Source organism: Rutilus rutilus (assembly GCF_951802725.1).
Source record: "Rutilus rutilus genome assembly, chromosome: 7".
NCBI classification, from domain to species: domain Eukaryota; kingdom Metazoa; phylum Chordata; class Actinopteri; order Cypriniformes; family Leuciscidae; genus Rutilus; species Rutilus rutilus.
The window spans coordinates 10,458,921-10,481,890 of NC_140221.1; the positions used below are offsets into that span (position 1 = coordinate 10,458,921).

The 22,970-nt window shown below is 37.8% G+C and overlaps 1 protein-coding gene across 9 annotated transcripts in view; it reads left to right on the forward strand.

Annotated features, from left to right (window-relative positions):
• Positions 1-22,380, forward strand: part of acaca (acetyl-CoA carboxylase alpha) — a 70,015-nt gene extending 47,635 nt beyond the window's left edge. For 5 of the 9 annotated variants that reach the window (XM_084412842.1, XM_084412847.1, XM_084412841.1 and 2 more), the window contains 17 exons: positions 2,564-2,719; positions 3,493-3,639; positions 3,907-4,176; positions 4,276-4,373; positions 4,842-4,962; positions 5,542-5,652; positions 8,835-8,978; positions 9,051-9,171; positions 9,808-9,904; positions 10,912-11,008; positions 11,779-11,914; positions 11,993-12,170; positions 12,612-12,724; positions 14,237-14,391; positions 14,562-14,732; positions 19,634-19,770; positions 21,011-22,380. In XM_084412842.1, coding sequence (XP_084268968.1) covers positions 2,564-2,719; positions 3,493-3,639; positions 3,907-4,176; positions 4,276-4,373; positions 4,842-4,962; positions 5,542-5,652; positions 8,835-8,978; positions 9,051-9,171; positions 9,808-9,904; positions 10,912-11,008; positions 11,779-11,914; positions 11,993-12,170; positions 12,612-12,724; positions 14,237-14,391; positions 14,562-14,732; positions 19,634-19,770; positions 21,011-21,137 — 2,379 coding nt within the window. In that variant the 3' untranslated portion in view covers positions 21,138-22,380. Of the gene's footprint in view, positions 1-792; positions 841-2,563; positions 2,720-3,492; positions 3,640-3,906; positions 4,177-4,275; positions 4,374-4,841; positions 4,963-5,541; positions 5,653-8,834; positions 8,979-9,050; positions 9,172-9,807; positions 9,905-10,911; positions 11,009-11,778; positions 11,915-11,992; positions 12,171-12,611; positions 12,725-14,236; positions 14,392-14,561; positions 14,733-19,633; positions 19,771-21,010 lie in introns of all 9 variants that reach the window. The other 4 variants (XM_084412845.1, XM_084412839.1, XM_084412840.1 and 1 more) reach the window with 1 other exon arrangement.
• Positions 22,381-22,970: the final 590 nt, after the last annotated feature.

Genomic DNA, 22,970 nt, shown 5'->3' on the forward strand with positions numbered 1-22,970 from the left:
ACACATATATACATACACAGACATATACATACACAGACATCTCAAACTGAACTACAGTATTATGCCTTTGTCATCCTTCATTGTTTGTTAATCATTGTTAATTTTCTGTCGATGGTAAATTCTCTATTAGTCAAAAGTTTGGACACACCTAATTATACTTTATTTGGACTGTTTTTATTTTATTTACATTTTAGAATAATAGTAAAGCCAAAGCTATGAAATGATACAAATAGGAATTTTGTAGTGAATGTTGAAAAATGTTTGATATGTTTTACCTTCTTCAGATTCGACACGTAGACATGCATGCGTAGACACAATTTATATATATTTGTCTGCAAAGCATTTAAGAATAGATCCAAAATTATATTTATAATTAATGATAAATATAACATGAAAATTACACTACCATTCAAACTTTTGGATTCGGTACGATTTTATTAAAAGAAGTCTCTTGCATTTGTTTGATCAATAATACAATAAAAACTGTAATATTGTGAAATATTATTACAATTTAAAATAACAGTTCTATTTGAATATATCATTTACTCCTTTGATAGCGAAACTGAATTTTGAGCAGCCAGTACTCCTATTTTCAGCAGTCAGTACTCCTATCTTTAAATCAATCTAATATGCTAATTTAAGTGCTCAAGAAACTTTTCTAATTATTATTAAAGGCACAGTATGTAAGTTTCGCCAGTATAGGTCGCTTTTTCAAAACAATAACAAAGGCGTAACTTGATGACGCCGTGAATGAGTGTGGAATCATAGGAGGTGTCGTCTTTACCTCCACAGCTGATGGAAAGCAATCCGACAGGACTCAGGCAGAAATCATGTTCATGGGTGAGCTAATGAATTAAAGTTTTACTTATGTTATTGTGGTATGAAGCAGGGCCGGGCCAAGAGCCTGGGACATTTTACGTTGCTGTTTTATTATTGCCTATATGCCGCAGTCAGCCTCTGCCGCTCCTTTCGTTTTGTTGTTTATTTTATGACTAAAGATACATTTATCGTCCGCCTCCTTCCCTGAACTTGAACTTTGTTATAGTTATGTTTAATCACTTAAATTCACATTATTTTATTTCATTCTAATAAAACACCCAAGTGCTGAATTACTACTCATACAGGTCAGTTTGTCTGAAGAATTACAATTGTGGGGCAACGCAGCGCTGTTTTACTTGGTCAAAACAATCATACTAAATACGTTTGAGTGTGTCGAAAGTTATGTTAACATTACTGTGTGTTAACTCGATGGCTGATATGAGACACATGCACACTCCAGAAAGCTAGATCGATATTAGAATTTCATATTATTATTCAAAGGTGGATGACTTGTTGCTAAACGGGATGCAATTTATTTTAAAGTATATTGTATGATAGAGAAAATGATGTATTACCGTTTCTTCAAATAAAGCTCTTTCTGATTTTGCTATGTTAGCCGCCATGACACAAACATGTTACTCGCTGTAAATCATTACAAGAGATTCAAACAATAAGTCTAACCGTGTTGAACTACAGTATATGAACCACTGTATATAACAATGATTAGTTTTCTGTCGATAAAAGTGTCCAAACAGTTGCTCACTTGTCTAATAAAGCACATAATATATTAAAGCGTCTTCCATGGTTTCTACGGAAGTAAACAAAAAAAGAAAAGTGAAGTCCGCACACTGCAAGCTACTCCAGATAAATTGATTGAAAGCACAATAAAGTTGTGCTTTCAATAAATTTATCTGGAGTAGCTTGCAGTGTGCAGACTTCACTTTTCTTTTTTTTTTTCTGGAAGTAAAACCAGAAATCAAGGATAGCTTGGATATGACGCAATGACACGGGCCGTTAAAATAGCTGATTTCTCCAAATTTAAACATGTTGGAAACATTTGGGATAATGTAAGTACTCAAGTCAACAAAATATATAACATTGTTTTAGTGGTTTTTGGATATTTTAATCCAAAAATCTTACATATTGTGCCTTTAATATTGGAAACTAGTTGTGCTGCTTGATATTTTTGTAAAAACGTGATACTTATTTAATTTTTTTCACGATTATTTGAATTAATAGAAAGTTCAAAATGAACAGTATTTATTTGAAATAGAAATAATTTGTAATATTATAAAGGTCTGTCACTTTTAATCAGTTTAATCCATCGTTACTGAATAAAAGTATTAATTTATCAAAAAACGCACTGACCCCAAACTTTCAAACTGTATTGTATATTTTTATCATATTAAAAAAATTATATTGAACATCTTGATATTTATTTTATGTATATTTATTCTTTTATTGTTTATGAGAAAATTGTATTCAGTCATGTGACCAAACACATTGTACATTGTACATTTGTTCAATGTACAATCTGCTGTTGTAATAGAGTTTTTAAAATGTTTGCAAATCACCTTTAGTCATTGTTACATCAACTGTCTGTCTTTTTTGTTTCCATCATTGGGCAACTGTCATCTGTTTGTCTATATGCGGGGATATATTTATATTATTTTTGTGGTTAATTGTATAACTTTAACTCTGCCTGACTTGCTGACTCTTTCTTGCCCTCCATCTCTCTCCTCAGATCATGTTCCAGGCGTATGGAGATAAGCAGGGTCCTCTTCACGGCATGCTCATCAACACACCCTACGTCACTAAAGACCTCCTGCAGTCCAAACGCTTCCAGGCCCAAAGCCTCGGCACCACATACGTCTACGACTTCCCAGAGATGTTCCGTCAGGTATCGTCCACAACCTGAAACAGTAGTCTAGTGATGGCAAATATTTAAGAAGCTCAAGATTTGATTTGAATTCAATTCAGGGCATCACAGTGCAGTTAAATATTATTAGAGTTTAAAATAACTCATTTCTATTTGAATATATTTAAAAATATAATTTAATCCTGTGATCAGAGCTAAATTTTCAGTCTTCAGTGTCACATAATTCTTTAGAAATCATTATAATATGCTGATTTAATGCTAAAGAAATGTTTATAATGATTATCATTGTTAAAAATGGTTATGTATTATTTTATTTTATTTTTCTGAATTATTTGATGAATAGAAAGTTCAAAAGAACAACATTTATCTGAAATAGAAAGCTTTTGTAACATTATACACTACCGTTCAAAAGTTTGGGTTCAGAAATCAAATAAATCAATACTTTTATTCAGTAAGGATGCATTAAATTGATCAAAAGTTGCAGTAAAGACATTTATAATGTTACAAAAGATTCTATTTCAAATAAATGAAATAGTACTTTCTGTTCATCAAAGAATCCTGAAAAAAAGAATTGTACACAACTGTTTTCAAAATTGATAATTGTTTACGAATAAATTCAGAAATCTGAGAAAGTATTGCATTGCACCTGTAAATAAACATTTTCTTTCATGTTTTTTTTTTTTTTTTTAAGAGCACTTGAAATATATGAACATAAATATTTATTGTGATTTCATAACTTCTTACTATAAATATTTCTGAGTGATTAGTTTCTTATGCTGTCCATTTTTCTCTAGTCTCTAAGGAAGTTATGGCAGTCCATGGATGCACACGCCAACTTACCCAAGTGTCCTCTTCCATCGGAATTGCTCACCTTCACTGAGCTGGTTCTCGATTCTCAAGGTCAGCTGGTGCAGATGAACCGCCTACCTGGAGGAAATGAGGTTAGGATGCACCATGTTAATGACACTGGCTAACTGGCAACATATTTTCCTTATCCTAAACACAACTATGCACTTCACAACTTCATCTTAATTTGTGTTGTCTTGCTCATTTTCAACAAACCATCACATGCAGTACACTTTGCACACTGTAGGGGGCCCCTTTGCTTCTTAAATGTTTGTGAGGCTCTGCAAGCATTGATTTAAAATGAATTTATTTGATCACAACTTGCTTAACACTCATGATTCTTCAATTGTCTGATTCACTAGATTGGCATGGTAGCATGGCGGATGACTATCCGAACCCCTGAGTACCCGGCCGGCCGTGAGGTTATCGTGATCAGCAATGACATCACACATAAGATCGGCTCCTTCGGGCCACAGGAGGATGTCCTGTTCCTGCAGGCTTCAGAAATGGCTCGGGAAAGCGGCATCCCGCGAATCTATATCGCTGCCAACAGCGGAGCCCGGATCGGCCTGGCAGAGGAGATCAGACACATGTTCCATGTGGCCTGGCAGGATCCGGCAGACCCATACAAGGTCTGGAGTGGCTCCAGGGGAAGGGATCAGAGATCATTAATGTAGTGATTATCTTTTGGATGTGTGTCATAATCATTGTGTTTTTCTGTGGATTCATAGGGCTTTAAGTACCTGTACCTCACACCTCAGGATTATAAGAAGGTGTCTGCTCTGAACTCAGTCCAATGTGAACATGTAGAAGATGAGGGAGAATCCAGGTGAGTTACTTATTATCCCATAAACAGTTGTTTAGCTCAACTTTAAAAAAAATAATTGTAGGTTTCCTTTTTCGCAAAAAAAGTGTACTTTATTCTGCACAAAAAGGTTTTCTGCACCCCCAAAAAAAAATAGTTTCGCATTAGCAATTTACACCCTGTCTTATTATCCATTGGAAGGATCACTAGTTATATAAAAATGTAAAAAATATATTACATTCTACTGCCATTTAAAAATGTTTCTTTCCTACTTCCCATCAATTCAACATTACTGGCATGCTCAGTTGCTGAACACAGGATAGGAATTTTTACTTCTTTTATATCTGATATTAGAAGTCATTTTTGCTGTTTAGTTTCAATAAGTGGTTGGACTGGGAGGAAGTTTTGAGTTGTGAAAGTAACAGGATATTTTTTGTCATTGATTAAGGATTAAATAAATTCTCCTCTAATGGAACCTGTGTGTCTTTGCAGGTATAAGATCACTGATATCATTGGTAAAGAGGAGGGGTTGGGTGTGGAGAACTTGAGAGGTTCTGGCATGATCGCAGGTGAATCATCGCTGGCGTATGAGGAAATTATCACCATGAACCTGGTATGCTGACAAAACACACACACTTGTTACAAACCATGGCAAATATTTGGCAAAGCATTTGGAAAAGTGCCACCTTTGAATACTCAAAGCGTATAAGCAATATGTTTAGTAAAGCAATACTGTTCAAAAGTTTGGGGTCAGTAAGATTTTTTTTATGTATAATTAAATTGATCAAAAATACATTTACAATGTTACAAAAGATTTCTTTTAAACTTTCTATATGTCAAAGAATCTGAAGAATACACATCACGGTTTCCACAAAAATATTTAGCACCACAACTGTTTTCAACATTTCTGAAGGATCATTTAATACTAGACTGGAGTAATGACTGGTAAAAAGTTAGCTTTGCCATCACCAGCATGTGGTAAAATAAAAATAGGTATTTTTAAATAATATTCCAGTTATTGTAATAATATTCCACAATATTACTGTTTTTACTGTATTTTTCAAATAGCTGCAGCCTTGGAGAGCATAAGAGACTTCTTTCAAAAAATGACAAACTTACCATCCCAAAACTTTTGAACGGTACGGTATATGATAAAGTGTTTCTGAGCCTCTGTGTCTTCGGTGGTCCTCAGGTGACATGCAGGGCCATTGGAATCGGAGCGTACCTGGTGAGACTGGGCCAAAGAACCATACAGGTGGAGAACTCTCACATCATCCTGACTGGAGCTGGAGCTCTTAATAAGGTCAGCAGCCGCACATAAACGTGTTTTGTATTTTGTGGTTTAGAAATAGAATCCACCACATGCCAACTTGTGCCTCCTCGAAGCAGTTTTTTTTTTTGCCTAGTCTGCTTTGTATATTTTCAAAGGTCTTCTCTGTTTAGTTGCTGCTATGAAAAATGGCATTTGTGCATAAATTATCTATTCACTCAGCTGATAAGGGCACTTTAATTGGCCTCTCTTTTAATTGTGTGAAGTAATTTGATTGGGCCGAGGCAGGAATGGTGACAGGTTAGCGTGAACTCTAAAAGCCTGGTGTGCGATCAACTATGACCCAAATAAATGAATCCCTAATTCATGCAATTACCACGACTGCATTACAATATGACTTTTATGAATCAGCCAGTTTCTTATTTTACTGGTGACAGGGATTGGTTGTGGTCGGCTGTGCGTTCAAGCATGTGTTAAAGGAACAGTTCACCCAAAAATGTAAATTCTTTCATCGTTTATTCACCCCTCATGTCATTCCAAACCCACGACTTTATTCCATATGACACAAAAGGAGAAAATTTGTATGTACAAAGTGTGTGCTAGTAATTTTTTTTTACCATGCATTTGTCTGCATTTTGGGTCTAATGATTTCAAGCTTTAAAAAAGGAAGAAAAAGCATTGCATGCTTTATTGGGACCTAAATAGAATCAGAAATAAATTTTCAGAATGAAAACTGATATCACTGTATAAAGACAATGAAAGTCAATGGAAAGTCACCTGCCATGATTGAAAAACAAACGTGTATGTGTGCGTTTCTCTAGGTGTATAATTCACCCCTCAGTGATTGCCATCCCCCCGCATGTCTCTCTCTCTCTCTCTCTGTCTCCCGTCATGATGCTGCTGCTCCTTCAGGAATAATAGAAAGAGAAGCGTGAAGTTGTTATTTGCATAGAAATAGGCTGATGCCTGGGGCTGAGACCGGGGAGGCACTCCCATAATATTCCTCTGAGAACAGAATTGAGCACTTCTACTGCTGCAGATATCCCTGTCTCGCTCTGCCTTTCCACCATCACTCTCTGCAGCAGTCCAGATTGGGGTTGGGAACCAAGAAACAGTTTTTATTCAGAATAATTTCCCATTAGCAGTTTGTGAATGTCTATATCCTTTCACTGGTTTCAACAGAAATATGGTATTCAGATATTTCAGGCACGGTCTTCATTTGTCACGTCCAGTGTCCGGTTGTCCTCTCTGGAACCGCAGGAACACCCCAAATATTCTCATCTGTGTATGTCCTTTACAGTCCTATTACTTGTGTTAGTTAGATCAGAACCATGATCTGCTCATTTACGAATACCGATGATGAGCATCACAGGTCTCGGGCCTGGCGGGTCTGCAAGTGATTCTGATTGTTATGAAGACATCAGTCTCAGAGTTGATTTTGTGTGGATGTTCCAACCTCAGTGATTCTGTCACCGTTGAAGGTATGGAAGAGTTCAGTCTTTTATTAACCACTGGAACAAAAGGGAAGTATGCCACAATAAAAAAACCATATAAGTTTGGAGTTGAAGTCAAGGGCCAGACAAAAACTAGGTTCCCTGCATTCCAGATCTGGACCTTATAGACCTCATGGACTCAAGATCCAAACCAAGACTGACCCTAACAAAGAAGTAAAGTTGAAGAAGTTTAGTTTTCTTGCGGGGCAAGCAGAAATCAAGAGAAGCCGAGTAGTGCTTTTCTGTGCCACTTGCGGCACCAAACACACAATTGCAAAAAAATCAGTGAAAAAGGTTTCCTAGACACACACATTGGACATTCACGCCATATACCATTTTGTTCAGCCAAACCGGTAGTCCTGCTTCAAACTCATGCCATTCATTGAACCAGAAGTTGTCAAGGAGCTCAAAATAAGCAGAAATGCTTCACAGTGTTTACACTATTTATGGCCTGTGACACCACAGAAAAATTGCATTACCTCTACAGAAAGTATTGTGTGAATGAATGGTGAAAGGAAGAAGAAATCTGAGTATTGATGCAGTCCCAGAGGCATAAATAACCCCTTTCTCCCCCGCACTGACCACTCAATGACACCGTCATTCTTCCCGGGTCCCTGACAGCATTGAGCGGAAAGCAGACTCTCCTCAGCCTACAGCACAGGACTGACTGCCTGTGTGATGGTATTGATCTGCAGCCCCAGGACCTCCGCTAGCATTGTGCCATAACACACATCTTGCTTCCTAGTTCTATGATGTTCTTTCTCATGTAAGAAGCACAAAGAAGAGTTAGTGACATTACTTTTTTGATTATCAACATATTGTAGTTTATTCTGGCCAAGAATCCCCCAACCAGTCTATTTCCAAGGTGTCACCATCCATTTTATTATGACCCTTTCTGACCTTTCAAACAATTCCTATGACAAAGTTGAAGTTCTTTGGACTTTGAGCATCATTGAATTGCTTGCAACTTGCTATAGTTTGACTCTTGAATCCATAGAGACAGTTCCACAGGTTTTTTTTTATTTTTTATTTATTTTTATGTGCTGTTTAAGGGCAAGGGTTAATATGAAATCGATAGTTCCACAAAATTAGACTGGTGTGGAACCAAGTTATTATGGCATATCAGTCTCCATTAGTTCTACAGAAATTTCTTTAAAAGCTGTTCAGACTCAAGACCTCATTGTACTTCAAACGAAATGAAGAACGCATGGTTGTAAAGTCATTTTGAACAAAATCTATCCAAAAACAAAGGTCTTCGTTTCAGTGTTTCTAAACAGATCATCAGTGCAGACTTTCTGGAAGTTAACGCCGGCTGTCAATCACTTTCGAATTGCCATCGGTTCGTGAGGATTGTTTAATAGGACTCCATCTTTGATATGGAAATCTTTTCAGGTTTTCTTTTCATTTATTCACTCGTTCCACATTCCCAGCAACGTGACTGGAGGTAAAATGTTCGCAAACAGTACACCGTTGCGCAGCTACTTCAAACTTTGCCCCTGAGTGAAAAAATATACTTTCACGGACAAAACTCTGCAACCAAAACCTAATATGAAGTTCTTGAGGATATCTTGGGGATATTTTTGCACTAACAGCCTTAAAATGGTTGAGTATCTGGTTTGAAAGTGACTTTTGTGTGAGCTGTGCTCTCCAGTTTTTGTGACTCCAGTACTTTGTATGGCAGCCAACCATTTACTCATTCACCTTTTTGCTCTTTCTCTACAGGTTCTGGGTCGAGAGGTGTACACCTCCAATAACCAGCTAGGTGGAGTACAGATCATGCACAATAATGGAGTCACGCACACCACTGTGTGCGACGATTTCGAGGGAGTGTTTACGTTACTTCACTGGCTGTCCTACATGCCAAAGGTATGCAGAAAACACTGTGACATGTAACCCGGAGAATGTGATTTTGAGTCTAACAGTGCTATTTTCCTTCAGAACATGTCCAGTCCTGTTCCAATGCTCTCTGCTAAAGATCCCATTGATCGGCTAGTGGAGTTCATTCCTACCAAGGCACCTTATGACCCACGCTGGATGCTAGCGGGACGTCCCAGTCTGAGTGAGTGGATGCTAGAACCCTAGTTCAATACAAGTACAGCTATATTGACAGCATCTGTGCCACGGTCCCAGTTACCACAGGTCTGGTTATACGTTACCAACGTGAATGATGTGGGTGAATTACTGTCAAAGTCATGTGACCAATATGCAGAAAATGTAGAATAAACAGGAAATGATCAAATAGAGAGTCATTAAGTTTCTGTATCAGTGATATTATACTGTCAAACTTCTGTTGAACTCAGAACATAGGATTTGTTGATGCTTCCTACAGCGATATCTTGAGTTTTGTGTATTAATTGTGTTGAGGGATGTGTTGTTAGTTGGGGGAAGTATCCAGTAATGGATGGCTGTGGTCTGAGGGTTTATGTTTGAGGCACAGCACTAGGTCTCTCCTCTCAGAGATAAGACACTCTGGGATATATGGAGTGTTTTTTATTGGCGAGACAGATTACACATCACTGTAATTACCACAGTGAGGTGGGGAGATATCGAGAGTGGGTGGCAGGGAGAAGAATCTTTGTCTCAGTGCTGAGACGGGTCTCAGTGTAATTGAACGGTAACCTCTTCCTGCAGCAGCTTCCCCTCGGTTAAGATTGGGTTCTAATGCAGCTCTGATGGTCTCTCTCCTTCCATACAGACACTAAGGGTGCGTGGGTGAGCGGGTTCTTCGACCATGGCTCTTTTCTGGAGATCATGCACCCGTGGGCACAGAGTGTAATCGTAGGACGGGCTAGGTAAGCAGCAATTATCAATACAGCGGCCCCAAAAGTATTTTGACTCTTATGCAAATCTTAAAATTGTATGAATGTCATTGCAGATGCCACTTGGTTTGATATTTTGTATAACAAATGATGCTTCTGTAGAGCTCTCAGAACTGACCTTTTTTAAAAATATGGTTTCTTAAAGTGTGCTTATGTTCTCTTTCTTAAAAATAAATGCCACATGCAATGACATACATTTGCAAATAGTGATTTTTCTAATGATTAACCATACAATCTGAGCCTTTACACCCCTCAGTGAACTTGTGTTGACCTCTGACCTCAGTGCCTAAAGGGCAGCGTTTGTCAATTGGAAAGGTCCTGCTCTGATAAATGCACTTTGAAAGCTCCTGTGGGGAACATTAGTTTTTCATCAGTCTTCTACTCAATTCTCCTCTAGTTGTCTAACACAATACAGACGTTGATTATTTTTTATTAATTAATTTTTTCTGCATGAAAAGCTTTTTTTTTATTTGCCATGTTGTTTTTTGGAGTTATTTTAAATTATTTCAGTATTTTAAACTTAAATATTGTACAGTATTTTTTTTTTATATACATCATTGGAACCTTTAATGTTATTAATTTTAAATGAATCACTAATAAATTAAGAAATGTCAGTACAAAAACTAGTTAATTTAAATATAAATTGATAAAAAAATGCTATATATTTATAAAATATTTAGTTTGAAAGCCTTACTTTCATTGTTGAAATTTTCATTTGTGTGTAAGACAGAAATTTTATATAAATATTTATATAATTGAACTAAACATGTTTCAAGAATATTGTGATGTAATTTATCTTATCCTTCACCCAGTTCCAGCTGAATATGTATCATAAACATTACAAGATAATGACACTTTAAAAAAAACGTTTTTCAGAAAATTAGATCAAATTTAAAAAATCCAAATTTTATTTTTGTTATTGGTGTGTGTTTGTTTTATTCTGTTCCTTTGTAACAATTAGTCTCTCTTGGTAATTGAAGGTTGGGCGGGATCCCGACTGGAGTAGTTGCAGTGGAAACCCGATCGGTGGAGCTGTCAATCCCAGCAGACCCAGCTAATCTGGACTCGGAAGCCAAGGTGACCACTTAGAAACACTTCCAGACTCTCAAGCCTTGTTCAGACTGTCAGTCAAATACGATTTTTGTGCATATCCGATTGGAATCCAGTCGTAGCAAGTGTGAACGGCAAAAAAATCACATTAAATGCGTCTTTTTTGAGCTACAGTCATATGTGGTTTGAAATCCTATTCAAATCGCATTTCTGGAAATCAGCTTCAGTCTGACCGCTCTGATTGGTTTTTGCGTGGTTTATGTAACTTTCTCACGCCACATGTCAGACGTTGTTATAGGAAATATGCTGAAAGTCGCTGCATAAACAAGGTTGTGTTGCTGCAAAGTGCCTGTCGAGCTGAAAATTACAACAGCTTGTAAATGGAGACATGTTTTGAGACCGGCGGAGATAAAAGCACGGAATAAAGCCACGCACACCAGCCTCCTGCGTGTCTGCCACTGCCTCAGAAGATGCCGGTATCCAGCACAGCAGCAACACATTGTCATGTTGTAAATAAGATAACATCTCTATTGCAAACCCCTCCACATTGCTGTTGTTGTTTTTTGGCATATGCCTACCAACGCAACGTCATTGCCATAGAAACCAATACAGATTATCTGGCAAATGAAAGAGCGCCACAGGACACCCACACCGGATCTGCATAGTGTGGACAGTCAGTCATTTAGACCAGATTCCACTTGGATACACAAATAATCTGATAATCTGGCAGTGTCAACATAGCCTCAGTCATGATTTCTGTCAGAAAGATGACCAGTGTTTTGTGCTGTTTCCTATAGATCATTCAGCAAGCAGGGCAAGTGTGGTTCCCTGACTCTGCTTTTAAGACTGCACAGGCCATTAAAGACTTCAACAGAGAGGGGCTTCCGCTCATAGTGTTTGCCAACTGGAGAGGCTTCTCTGGAGGGATGAAAGGTCAGTGATATGGGAAGAGAACTGGTATGTGCTTTAGTGATCTGTGATGGTCTCTGCTAACACCTCTCCTGTCTTTAGACATGTATGACCAGGTGCTAAAGTTTGGAGCATATATAGTGGACGGGCTGAGAGAGTACAGACAACCAGTGCTGGTGTACATCCCACCACAGGCGGAGCTCCGGGGAGGATCATGGGTCGTCATAGACCCCACCATCAACCCTCGCCACATGGAGATGTATGCGGACAAGGACAGCCGGTAAGAATTAGGATGTGGAACAAAGGCTTTTATTTTTAGTTTAGTTTATTTTTTGTCAATGTGCATTGCACCTTTTTTTACATTTTACGTAAACATAACAGTAAACACTGCGTTAAAACAGGAAACAAAACACACACCAAAAACATCATGGTAGGTGCGCCGTATATTTTCCTGCTTTTTTGTCCTTTGCCAATCACACCTATGATTAGTTCTTGCCCTTACTTTTTTAACATACCGGTATACATTCTTCTTAGTTTACAATGACTTTCTCTTATTTCGAACAGCCTCTGAATACAATTCGATATTTTTGACAACACTACGTCAGACCTTACTAGCCGGCCAATTTGAGTGATGATGCAAGGATAGCATTGTACCAGTGTTTCAAACAGATGCATTGTAATGGCCGGAGTGAGCTGATTCATCAGTGTGTGTGTTCCGCAGTGGTGGTGTCCTGGAGCCTGAAGGCACGGTGGAGATCAAGTTCCGTAAAAAAGACCTGGTGAAGACCATGAGACGGGTGGACCCTGTGTACATGGGGCTTGCAGAAAGACTAGGTAAGTTGTTCACAGTGCTCTCTCTCTCCTCTGAAATCTTATTTTGTTTTATTGGACATGTATGAGTGTTGTCTCTCTCTCTCTCTCTCTCTCTCTCTCTCTCTCTCTCTCTCTCTCTCTCTCTCTCTCTCTCTCTCTCTCTCTCTCTCTCTCTCTCTCTCTCTCTCTCTCTCTCTCTCTCTCTCTCTCTCTCTCTCTCTCTCTCTCTCTCTCTCTCCTCCCTGAGGAGACGTGTCAATCACAGGGGTCTCAGATCAATCAGACCCCGCTGCTGTTCTGTACCTCCTTCGATCGATTACCCCCTCAGCAGTCACTAAAGAGGACTGTGTCACATGCAGCCATGCTGAATGATTGCCTCTGATGTGATCGATCTCTCTCACAAACAGCCACAGGGTGATGGGAGATCCTGGAGAGCTCCTCGGTTGGGCCGCACTGTCGCTCTGTGATCATTCTTGCTAATTTTCTTGTGTAGAACAAGGGGTCAACACACAGATGCCTAAACAGTAGAATTGTGCCAGTGTGCTTAAAGTTGCAGTAAGCGAGAAACACTGTTGATATTTGAAATCACTAAAACAAACACGCGATCACACCACTATCTTGATAGCTCCATCCCTAAATTCACGAACGCATCATGCAACACAGGCACCTCCCTCCTAATGAGTGTATGCGCCCCTTACTGCTGATTGGCTACAAGTGTGTTTTGGTGCTCGGTCCGATCAACAGCGTTTCTCAGAAAACGCTTACTGCACCTCAAAGCCGACAAAAAATCAAAATGGACTTACTTTCTTAATATAATTTCTTTTTTTTTTACTATTCATCAGTGCATATTACTCTAAATAAAATATTAAATTGTGATGTTTCGTCAAAATGTAATAACTTGTTCCCAGTGTTATTTTAGTATCATTATATATTATAGCATTTATTAATATTTTGAATTAGATTTTATTTTTATATTTTAAGTTTTTTTTTAAGTTTTAGTATTTTTGCTATGTGCCTAAATTTGTATTAGTTTTTGAGTGTATCTGTTTATATTTTAAATATATTTATTACGGTAAGCTTAATTTTTATTTTAGTTTTAGTCATTTTAGTACTTAAACATTGAAAGTTAATCTAATATTTATATAAAGAAAAAAATTCAGTTGACGGAAATTGGTTTAAATAGTTTTAGTTAACAATAAAAACGCTGACAAGATAGGCAAAAAGATTATAACCCTTAACAGCAAAATTGCTATTCAGTTGTTTGTCAAAAATAAATCCATTGTAATAACTATTTTTATAAACACAAAAAAATATTATAAAAAAAAAAACTGTAATTTAATGGCAGTTGATATCTTTAACTTTCATGCTCACATCTGAAAAAAGTTGCCTCAAAAGTTATAGAAATATTTCTGGTGGGCAGTTGTCTTCTGAAACGGCTACATATCGGCCCGACTAATATATTGCTCTGTCCCCATTTTTAAGCTACTCATTTTTCATACATTCTACATAAATTTGCTGTGTGTGTGGTTTCAGGCACCCCGGAGTTGAATGTGTCTGAACGTAAAGAGCTGGAGAGTAAACTGAAAGAGAGAGAGGAGTTTCTGCTGCCCATATATCATCAAGTAGCTGTGCAGTTCGCCGACCTTCATGACACGCCGGGCCGCATGCAGGAGAAAGGAGTCATCACTGTCAGTACTCAACTTCTATTATAGCTCATACTAGTCTTTTTTCACTTTCTGTTGGAACCATTGATTTTGAATTCATATTTCTCCATAGTTGAAGAATCAAAAGCTCAAATAAAATAAGACTTAAATGTATTAAATTAATCTGGACTTGTTCTTTTATTGCGTGTGTTTAGGACATCCTGGAGTGGCCGACATCTCGGCTGTTCTTCTACTGGCGCTTGCGGCGATTATTGCTGGAAGACGCGGTTAAGAGGAAGATCCAGTGTGCTAACAGCGAGCTGACGGACGGGCAGGTTCAGGCAATGCTCCGGCGCTGGTTCGTGGAGGCAGAGGGAGCTGTGAAAGTATGTCACAAATAAATAAAAAAATACTATTGCTTTAAAGGTGCAGTAAGCGATTTCTGAGAAACACTGTTGATATTTGAAATAGACACCCAAACAAACACACCCCTTGCTTCAATGCTCCGCTCCCATGATAGTGAACATGTTATGCAACACGGGCAACCACATAATCCTGGTGCAAGTATGGGAGAATCTGTCAATTCAAGTCACCTTTATTTATATAGCGCTTTATACAATACATATAGTTTCAAAGCAGCTTTACAGTTATAACAGGAAAATTATGCATTTTGGCTGTTCAGCTGAAGTCAGTTCAGTGTTGATTCAGTTCCGTTGTAGAGATCATTAATTGTTAAAGGATAATTCCGGTATTTAACACTTTGAGTCTATTTTGTAGTTTGTTTTGGATGAACAAGAGTGGTGGACAAAGACATTTTGACAATGGTTCCTGTCTCGACTTTTTGACTATTTTAGAATTGCCCATGACCACTTTAGAATGGGAGTCTATGGCCATGCACAAACATGTCCTTAAAACAACCCTTAACGCTCGTTTTCAAAACTGTGCAACTCGAGTGGTTAGTGGTGTTCGTTGATGTTCCAAAACAAGTAGAGTAGCGAAATATAGTTTCTGTTGTGTTTTATTTGGCATTTTGTAAAATCCCATTGATTTCTGTTGGAGGACTCATTGCTCGTTGATATTACTGCGCTACCGGGAACGGAAAAGACGCTTCAGACTCAAATATCGAGCGGAAGTTTATACGTGGTTGTGAGGTATCTGAAAAAATAGTTCCACTATAGAAAAAAAACGGATTGAAATCATACATTGCGCCGATATATTTGTTTTTAATCATCAACGAACACCACTAACCACTCGGTGAGTTGCACAGTTTTGAAAATGAACGTTAAGGGTTGTTTTAAGGACATGTTTGTGCATGGCCATAGACTCCCATTCTAAAGCGGTCATGGGCAATTCTAAAATAGTCAAAAAGTCGAGACAGGAACCATTGTCAATTTCTTTGTCCACCACTCTTGTTCATCCAAAAAACTACAAAATAGACTCAAAGTGTTAAATACTGGAATTATCCTTTAAATTAGTTCAATTCATCTATAAAGCAGTTCTGTAAAAAATGAGGTCATTATACAGCCATGTTTAGTTTTCATACAACCGCATCAGTACAGTCAGATCAATAATATTGTTGAATATTAAGTGTCCCCAACTAAGCAAGCCAGAGGCAACATTGACAAGGAACCCAAACTCCATCAGCTGACACGATGGAGAAAAAAAACCTTGGGGGAAACCAGGCTCAGTCAGTCAGGCAGTTCTCCTCTGGCCAACGAACAAACAGTGTGATTGTGATTCAGACGCAATCACAAGTCAGAATTCAGATCGGGATTGGTAGCATTCAAATATTAATCCATTTTCTTTAGCTTGAAGATTGGATTCATTACGCCAGTATAGAGCTGGTAAGTCCCACCCCCTTCGCTAACCCCGCTGGACCTCTAGGTTGAAAAATCGTCAATGCAAGTGAATGGGAGAAAATAATTATTTTCTGGTCCCGTTTGAATTGTGCCATGAATGTGAACATATGTTGTCTGTGAATTTTTTATATAATCTTTCGTGTGAAGAATGCTACAATTTAGTGGGTAGAAGTTTGATACGGTTAGACTTTGTGTGAGAGCACTTTGTGGACTACATCTCTTCGCTGCTTTCGACGCGTTTTGAAACATCACCACCATTCGCACACGGACACTAGCTCACGGATCCCGCTAAACATGACTGTGTCTTTGGTGCACTTCACCGCCTTCTTTCAGGGAGAGGACAAAATCGTTGAGGTTGGCGAAAACCACGGGTAAGTCAACTTTATGGGGTGACGTCACATAGGCGACATGTACTCTTTCTCGTTATGTCTTTTCCACAACTGCTAGCCGACGAATCATACCATATACTGTCAAACTCGTAACATGAAAGATTCTATAATAAAATCACAGACAACATATGTTCACATTCATGGCACAATTCAAACGGGACCAGAAAATAATTATTTTCTCCCATTCACTTGCATTGATGATTTTTCAACCTAGAGGTCCAGCGAGGTTTTACGGAAGGGGCGGGACTTAGCAGCTCTATAGAGACAGCTGTTGAATCAGCTGAGATATTCAGCATACATATAACAGCATATCTTGGTTCTGTAATACAATAAATATAAAATAAAATAAAAATAGTTATTCGTATCGAGCAGAAACAAAGCAACCTAAGTGTCTGTTTTGTTTTTAGGCCTTCACGCTCTCTAACATCTCTCCAGCGCTGGAAATCTTTTCCAGTATTATTATTTTTATTTTTATTTTTTTTGTCTGATCTGTTGTCACATTTACACATTTCTGAAAAGCTTACATTTTATAAAGTACAAAGCCTCTACTTCTGCAACAGCACCTCAAAAGTACTGAAATATCACTGTAATCACTGTAATATTGAGAAATAGCTGGATCCAATCTCAGTCGGAGGTGTAGTCAGGTGTTACATTGCATGGACATACACAGTAATAAAGGGACTATTTGAATTGGTTTTGTTCAATGTGGATGCAGAACAACTCAGAGGAGCAGTGAGAAAAAAATAATGTCTGGGAGAGGAATAGTTGATGGAGGGAGAGCAGTAGTTGGATCAGGACAAGGGAGAAGAAGGTTAGAAGAAATTTATCTTGGATGGGAGAACTCATGCAACATCAACCCACCAAGAGTTAGGGGAGAGGAGTAAGAATGTGTGCTGGACTGTGCAACCTATGAAAGTTTATGTCTGCGATGGAATAGAAAATGAAAAAGGTCATTTTGACCTTTTTATCTCACAATTCTGGCTTTCTCAAACTTCCTTCTCAATTCCTAGTTTATATCTCACAATTATAAGAAAAATAAAGTCAGAATTGTGAGATGTAAACTCGCAATTGCAAGAAAAAAATCTAGTGAGATACCTTTTATACTTACTACTTCTGTGGCATAAAAAAGCTTCCATAGTAACCAAAGGTCATGTATGTTGTATTTGTTGTTGATCAATGAGTCAGCTGAACCCATTTGTCCAGTGGCTGCCCTGAGCAATTGTTACGACTGTACATTCGATAAAGTAATGCCTCATTCACTTTTAGATAGTATGTTGCCAAGAATGCACACATTCAACACTCAACCAAAAATGTAGAATGGCGTACAGTAAAAGGAAACAATGGATTTTAGATTGTCTGCAGGTAGAACTGAAACATGACAAGTAATGCAATTTTCATAATGCCATCAATTGTTAGTATTTGGACAGTCATTGCGCTATGATTGACTATATACATGTTGAATAGAAAACTAGTGCTAGTGTTTTGACAGAATGATTCAATTTTGAGTCGAGTTTGTTGTGATAGAGTAGAAAGTGTATGGTTTTTAGCATTTTGAAATGTAGAGTTTGGATTTATTTTTTTGGCCAGAAAATTAACTATTTGGCCAGTTGCGTGATATATGGGCCTGTGTGTTGCTGTGTAAAGAGTTTATACAAAATACTTTTAAGTATTGATAAACGCTTGTTAGCAATTGTAAAAAACTGTAAAGCAGGTTCTAGCTCTTGCCTGATCGTAACCCTTCTTCCAGTTATATTCCTCTGACCTAAGTAATGTCCTGCTTGCTCATTCTCTCTTAAAGGTGCTGTATGTAACTTTTTCACTCTACTAAAGCATAAAAATACCTTGCAGATATTTAGGAAACATGGTAAATTAACATACTCGTTTCTCTGAAAAACACTTGTGCGTGTTATGAAATGTGCGTTCCATGTTGTCATTGGGTTTTTGTTTTGGTCTGTGTGATCTCCCCCACTGCCAGTTCACCCAATAGTATTTCGACACCTCGGGATGCCAGTTGGCAGGAAACGCAGCGTATTGCAGCCAGCAAACAGACTGGGTCAGAGATTGCAGATTCCACACAACCTAAAAAGCCTCAATATCCATCTAAAAACCTCTATGACAGCATATTAAAACGCGGATAAATCAACTCATTAACTTACAGTGGGTAAGTCTCCTCAGCTTTCATTGTCAACTGCGCTCGTTCCTGTTGCGTGTCCTCAAACAACCCGCGTGACCGTCGAGTCTGAGGAGGAGGGGTCCGGGGAAACAAGGATCTCCCATATTTTGAATTTCGAACTCTAGCTGTCATTCTTACAGACTGCACCTTTAAATCGCTTACTGCACTAACAAATCTCCTCTCCAGATCGGCAACAAAAATCTTGTGAAGAGTTTGGAAAATGTGACTAAAGTATTGAGAAATGTGTCTTAGTGATTGTAAAATTAAGTCTTTCTTCTAATGAAGTGGATTGTGGACCAGGGAATATATGACAATTATGATCGGAATGGATGAGCTCTCCCGAGCTCCGACAAGGCCTCCGAAGAGTCGCCACACCAGGTCCTGGAGCAGAGCCAAGTCCCCAGGGCAGGTTAAAGGATCTGCAGAAGACGGTGTCTGGACCACTAATACATTAGCCCAATCTGAGCGAGCTATCTTAAGCTACAATTAATCTCCACCCTGCCACGCGCAGATAGCAGAGCAACACGCTGTTTCTTAATTAAAAGCAAACGGATTAAAAATGATTAATATGGGGCATTAAATGTTCTTGCCGACTACAAGTGCTTGCGGTTTTTAGAAGCACGGAAGCCCATTAATGCCTCGACAAATCTTCACAAGCACAAGTCCAGCTTTGTTTTTAGATGTTATCAGTCTAAGCCTAAATGAAGAGCCGTTGATTAGGATTGTGATTTGGTTTTCAAATAGAGACATTGTCAAAGTTTGTTTGGCAAGATGTTTCAAGCGAGCTTAAGGTGTTTAGAACTTTTTACTTTTGTTCTTTTTGTTTCTTTATGTTTATGTGTCATTTTTGTGCGTGTCTCTCTTAGGCATATCTGTGGGACAGTAATGAGGATGTTGTGGAATGGTTGGAGAGGCAGCTGGCAGAGGAAGAGGGTGCCAGATCTGTCATCGATGAGAATATCAAATATATCCGCAGAGATCATATCCTCAAACAAATCCGCAGGTAACGTCCAGACACCAGCCTTAATGTGTGTGTATGTGTATAAGAAGAAACAACTGATATGAGAGACACTGGGGAAATGTACTTTATTGGTCATTTTACAAAAGAAATTGCTGTGATTAACTCTCCTCGCCAGCTTTTTTTTACCATTTTCACAAAAATTGTATGGCCCCCAGAATATTTTGTTGTATGAATATCTGAACATGCAATATATCAAAAGAAAGAACAGACCGCTGCTTAAAAAAACGTTTTATTCTAGCTTCTTTTTTCTTTTTTTATCAACACTTGAATGTGGTTTCATAAAAAAGCAACATTTTGAGCAAAAAGCTGAGAAAGTCAGACTACATCTGGATCGGATTCAGAACAATGATCAAAACATAGATGGAGTAAATCGAGTCCATCAACACCCCTAATGCTTGAACAGTCCTGTAGCTCATCCTGAGTCTACTTTTCATTTAGTAACATTAGGCAGTTTTGATTTATACGCTGTTTAATGTTGATGATCGCGTTATTTTGAATATGCATGATTACACATGATAGCGCTTGTTTCTGCTATTTCTTCGCACGTATTTTAATCAGGAGATTCTGTACTCTTTCAGAAAACACGGAAAGCTGGAAAATTCTGTCAATGGCAGGGAAAGAGTTAACTAATCAGACTCAGTTTTCCAGGGGATATATATATATATATTTATAATAATATGTATGTATATAAAAAAAAAAAAATATATATATATATATATATATATATATATATATATATATATATATATATATAATGTGTGTGTGTGTGTGTGTGTGTGTGTGTGTGTGTATATATATATATATATTATGTATGTATTTGCACTGACAGCAGTTCAAGTGCAATTCCAATTCTTTACTAAATTGTATGATGTAAATTGGAAATTTGGTCACAATTTGATTCAAGTTTTTGCATGATTCATAATTGGGTAAGAAAAAAAAAGCTGATACAAATGCAAGTGGATTTAAGAGACCAGTGCCTCCATACCAGAAGTAGAAGGGGGAACTGGATTTTATGGATGCTTACTACAATTGTTTGCTTACTAAAATAACTATTTATATGCCAATATAATTGGAAAAGAAATGGTCAATTCATTTTATTAAATCACTGCATTGAATTTTGCAATGCAATGCATTTTTACAACCATATTTATTCACTGTTAAATTCATGTCTTGTGTTTTTAAATTAACACTTTTTTTTTTTTTTTTTTTTTTTTTTTCTTAGCCTGGTTCAAGCTAACCCAGAAGTGGCCATGGACTCGATAGTTCATATGACCCAGCACATTTCCCCCACGCAGCGTGCCGAGGTGGTCCGTATCCTGTCCACCATGGACGCCCCTGCATCCTCGTAGAGCCCTGTCAATCATCGCAGAGGCCTGATGTTACTGGAAACTGGAACAAGAGGAGCCAACATGGCAGTGCCGTGACTTACTTCACATTGTTGGCTATGAATCTGAAATAAGAGTTACAGAAAAAATACTCTGTGTTAGTACTTATCAATGCACATAAATGCACACCTTCAGAAACACTAAAGTAAAAAAAAAAGAGAAAGTACTAGTGTTGTCATTTATAGTTTTGCAGTCTAGTCAAGTGCACTTTGAGACTTAGATGAACGGAGACCAATTATAGAAACAAGCTTCCCAAAGCTGTTAGAGGATTTCACTTTTTTTTTTTTTTTCTAGAACTTTCTTTAAAAGGCAGTAGATTACTTTGCAAGAGAGAACGTTTGCAATTTCATAATCAACTTTTATACTTTCTACTACAACAGTCAGGTTATAACACCGGTCCACTCTAAGAACGAGCCATGTGACTAGATCACTTCTGCGTCGCTGGTTATAATGGGTGTGATGTAGCTGTTGTCGTATAAATTGCAGTTTAGGGGCAGTATTATTCTTCACATGCAGGATGGTCCATTGAGCCATATGACCACATCATTTTGACTGTGCTTGTTTCATTCGTTTAACCAAAAAAATAATATTTTTTTTAAAATAAATGTCAATCCACTGGTGTTGTACTTATATGCTGTTGTTATTATTTTTTTTTAGCATAGATAAAATATCATGAGAATATATTAATAACTTATTAAACGATCATCTCTAAAAACAACATGGTACATTATACTGCAAGTGCGTAACTGTAGAACATTCAACAAACGTTTAGGTTAGTTGAATTTGATTGTTACCATGTACATATTCTGGAAAGACTTACCAGGAGTATAGTGTAGAAATATACTAAAAGCAAGCAATGGAGGGGGCAAATGATACTTGAGAGAGGTGAATAGAGTATTATACACAATCTAAAGATGCTCTGTTGTATCCTCAGTGTATCATTGACATGATGGTTGTAGCTACTACCGGAAAACCTCAAGCTGCCACTACTGCTTGACTCAAAGAAAGGTGAAAATTGTCAAGTTTACTGACATGCTGTGACCCAAATGGGTGATGAAATGTCTCATGTATCTGTAAGCATTGTTAAACATGTTACTGAAGTGATCTGAAGCTGTCTCTCCATGTTCAAAATGGAGAATTTACTGTGGCAAACTGTGATTGCCTCTAAATATTAACTGAATAAAATCGAATTATCTTACATGTACTGTAGAGGCTCTATCTTGATTGATTGTACAGGGTCATATCATGAAAAACAGGATTTTCAGTTTTATAGTACATACTTTCTGGGTGAAGTGGTGTTTATCCAGACCAAGATGCCCACTAGACAAGCTGAGAGCTGTGCTGGCATGCTAAATAGAGCTGTTTGTCACTTGCTTAGCAGGGACGTCCATGTGCTTGAATGTGTGTGAAAACAAAAGGGCCAAGTACCGAACCCTGAAGTACACCAGTGGTTAGTTGACGTGAGTTAGGCACCCCCTCCTCTCTGAAATACCCTGAAGGATCTACTAGTGAATTTGACTCAAACCAGAGTTTGGGCTCCCCAGTTTGTTACATTTTAGAACATCTTTCGACAGCTAAATCACAATGTAATGTGGGAAATAGGCATTGTTACTCATTTACATGCAAAAGGCTAGCTATTAATGATGGGTTATGTATAGATGTCATAAATATACAGTAACAAAAACAGTTGCTTTAAATATCCAGATGTTAAATGCTAAGGATCAGAGAGGGTGGAAAATTACATATTAGAAGTATGCAAAAGAGATGAAATCCTGAATGTTCAGTGACTGCATGTTT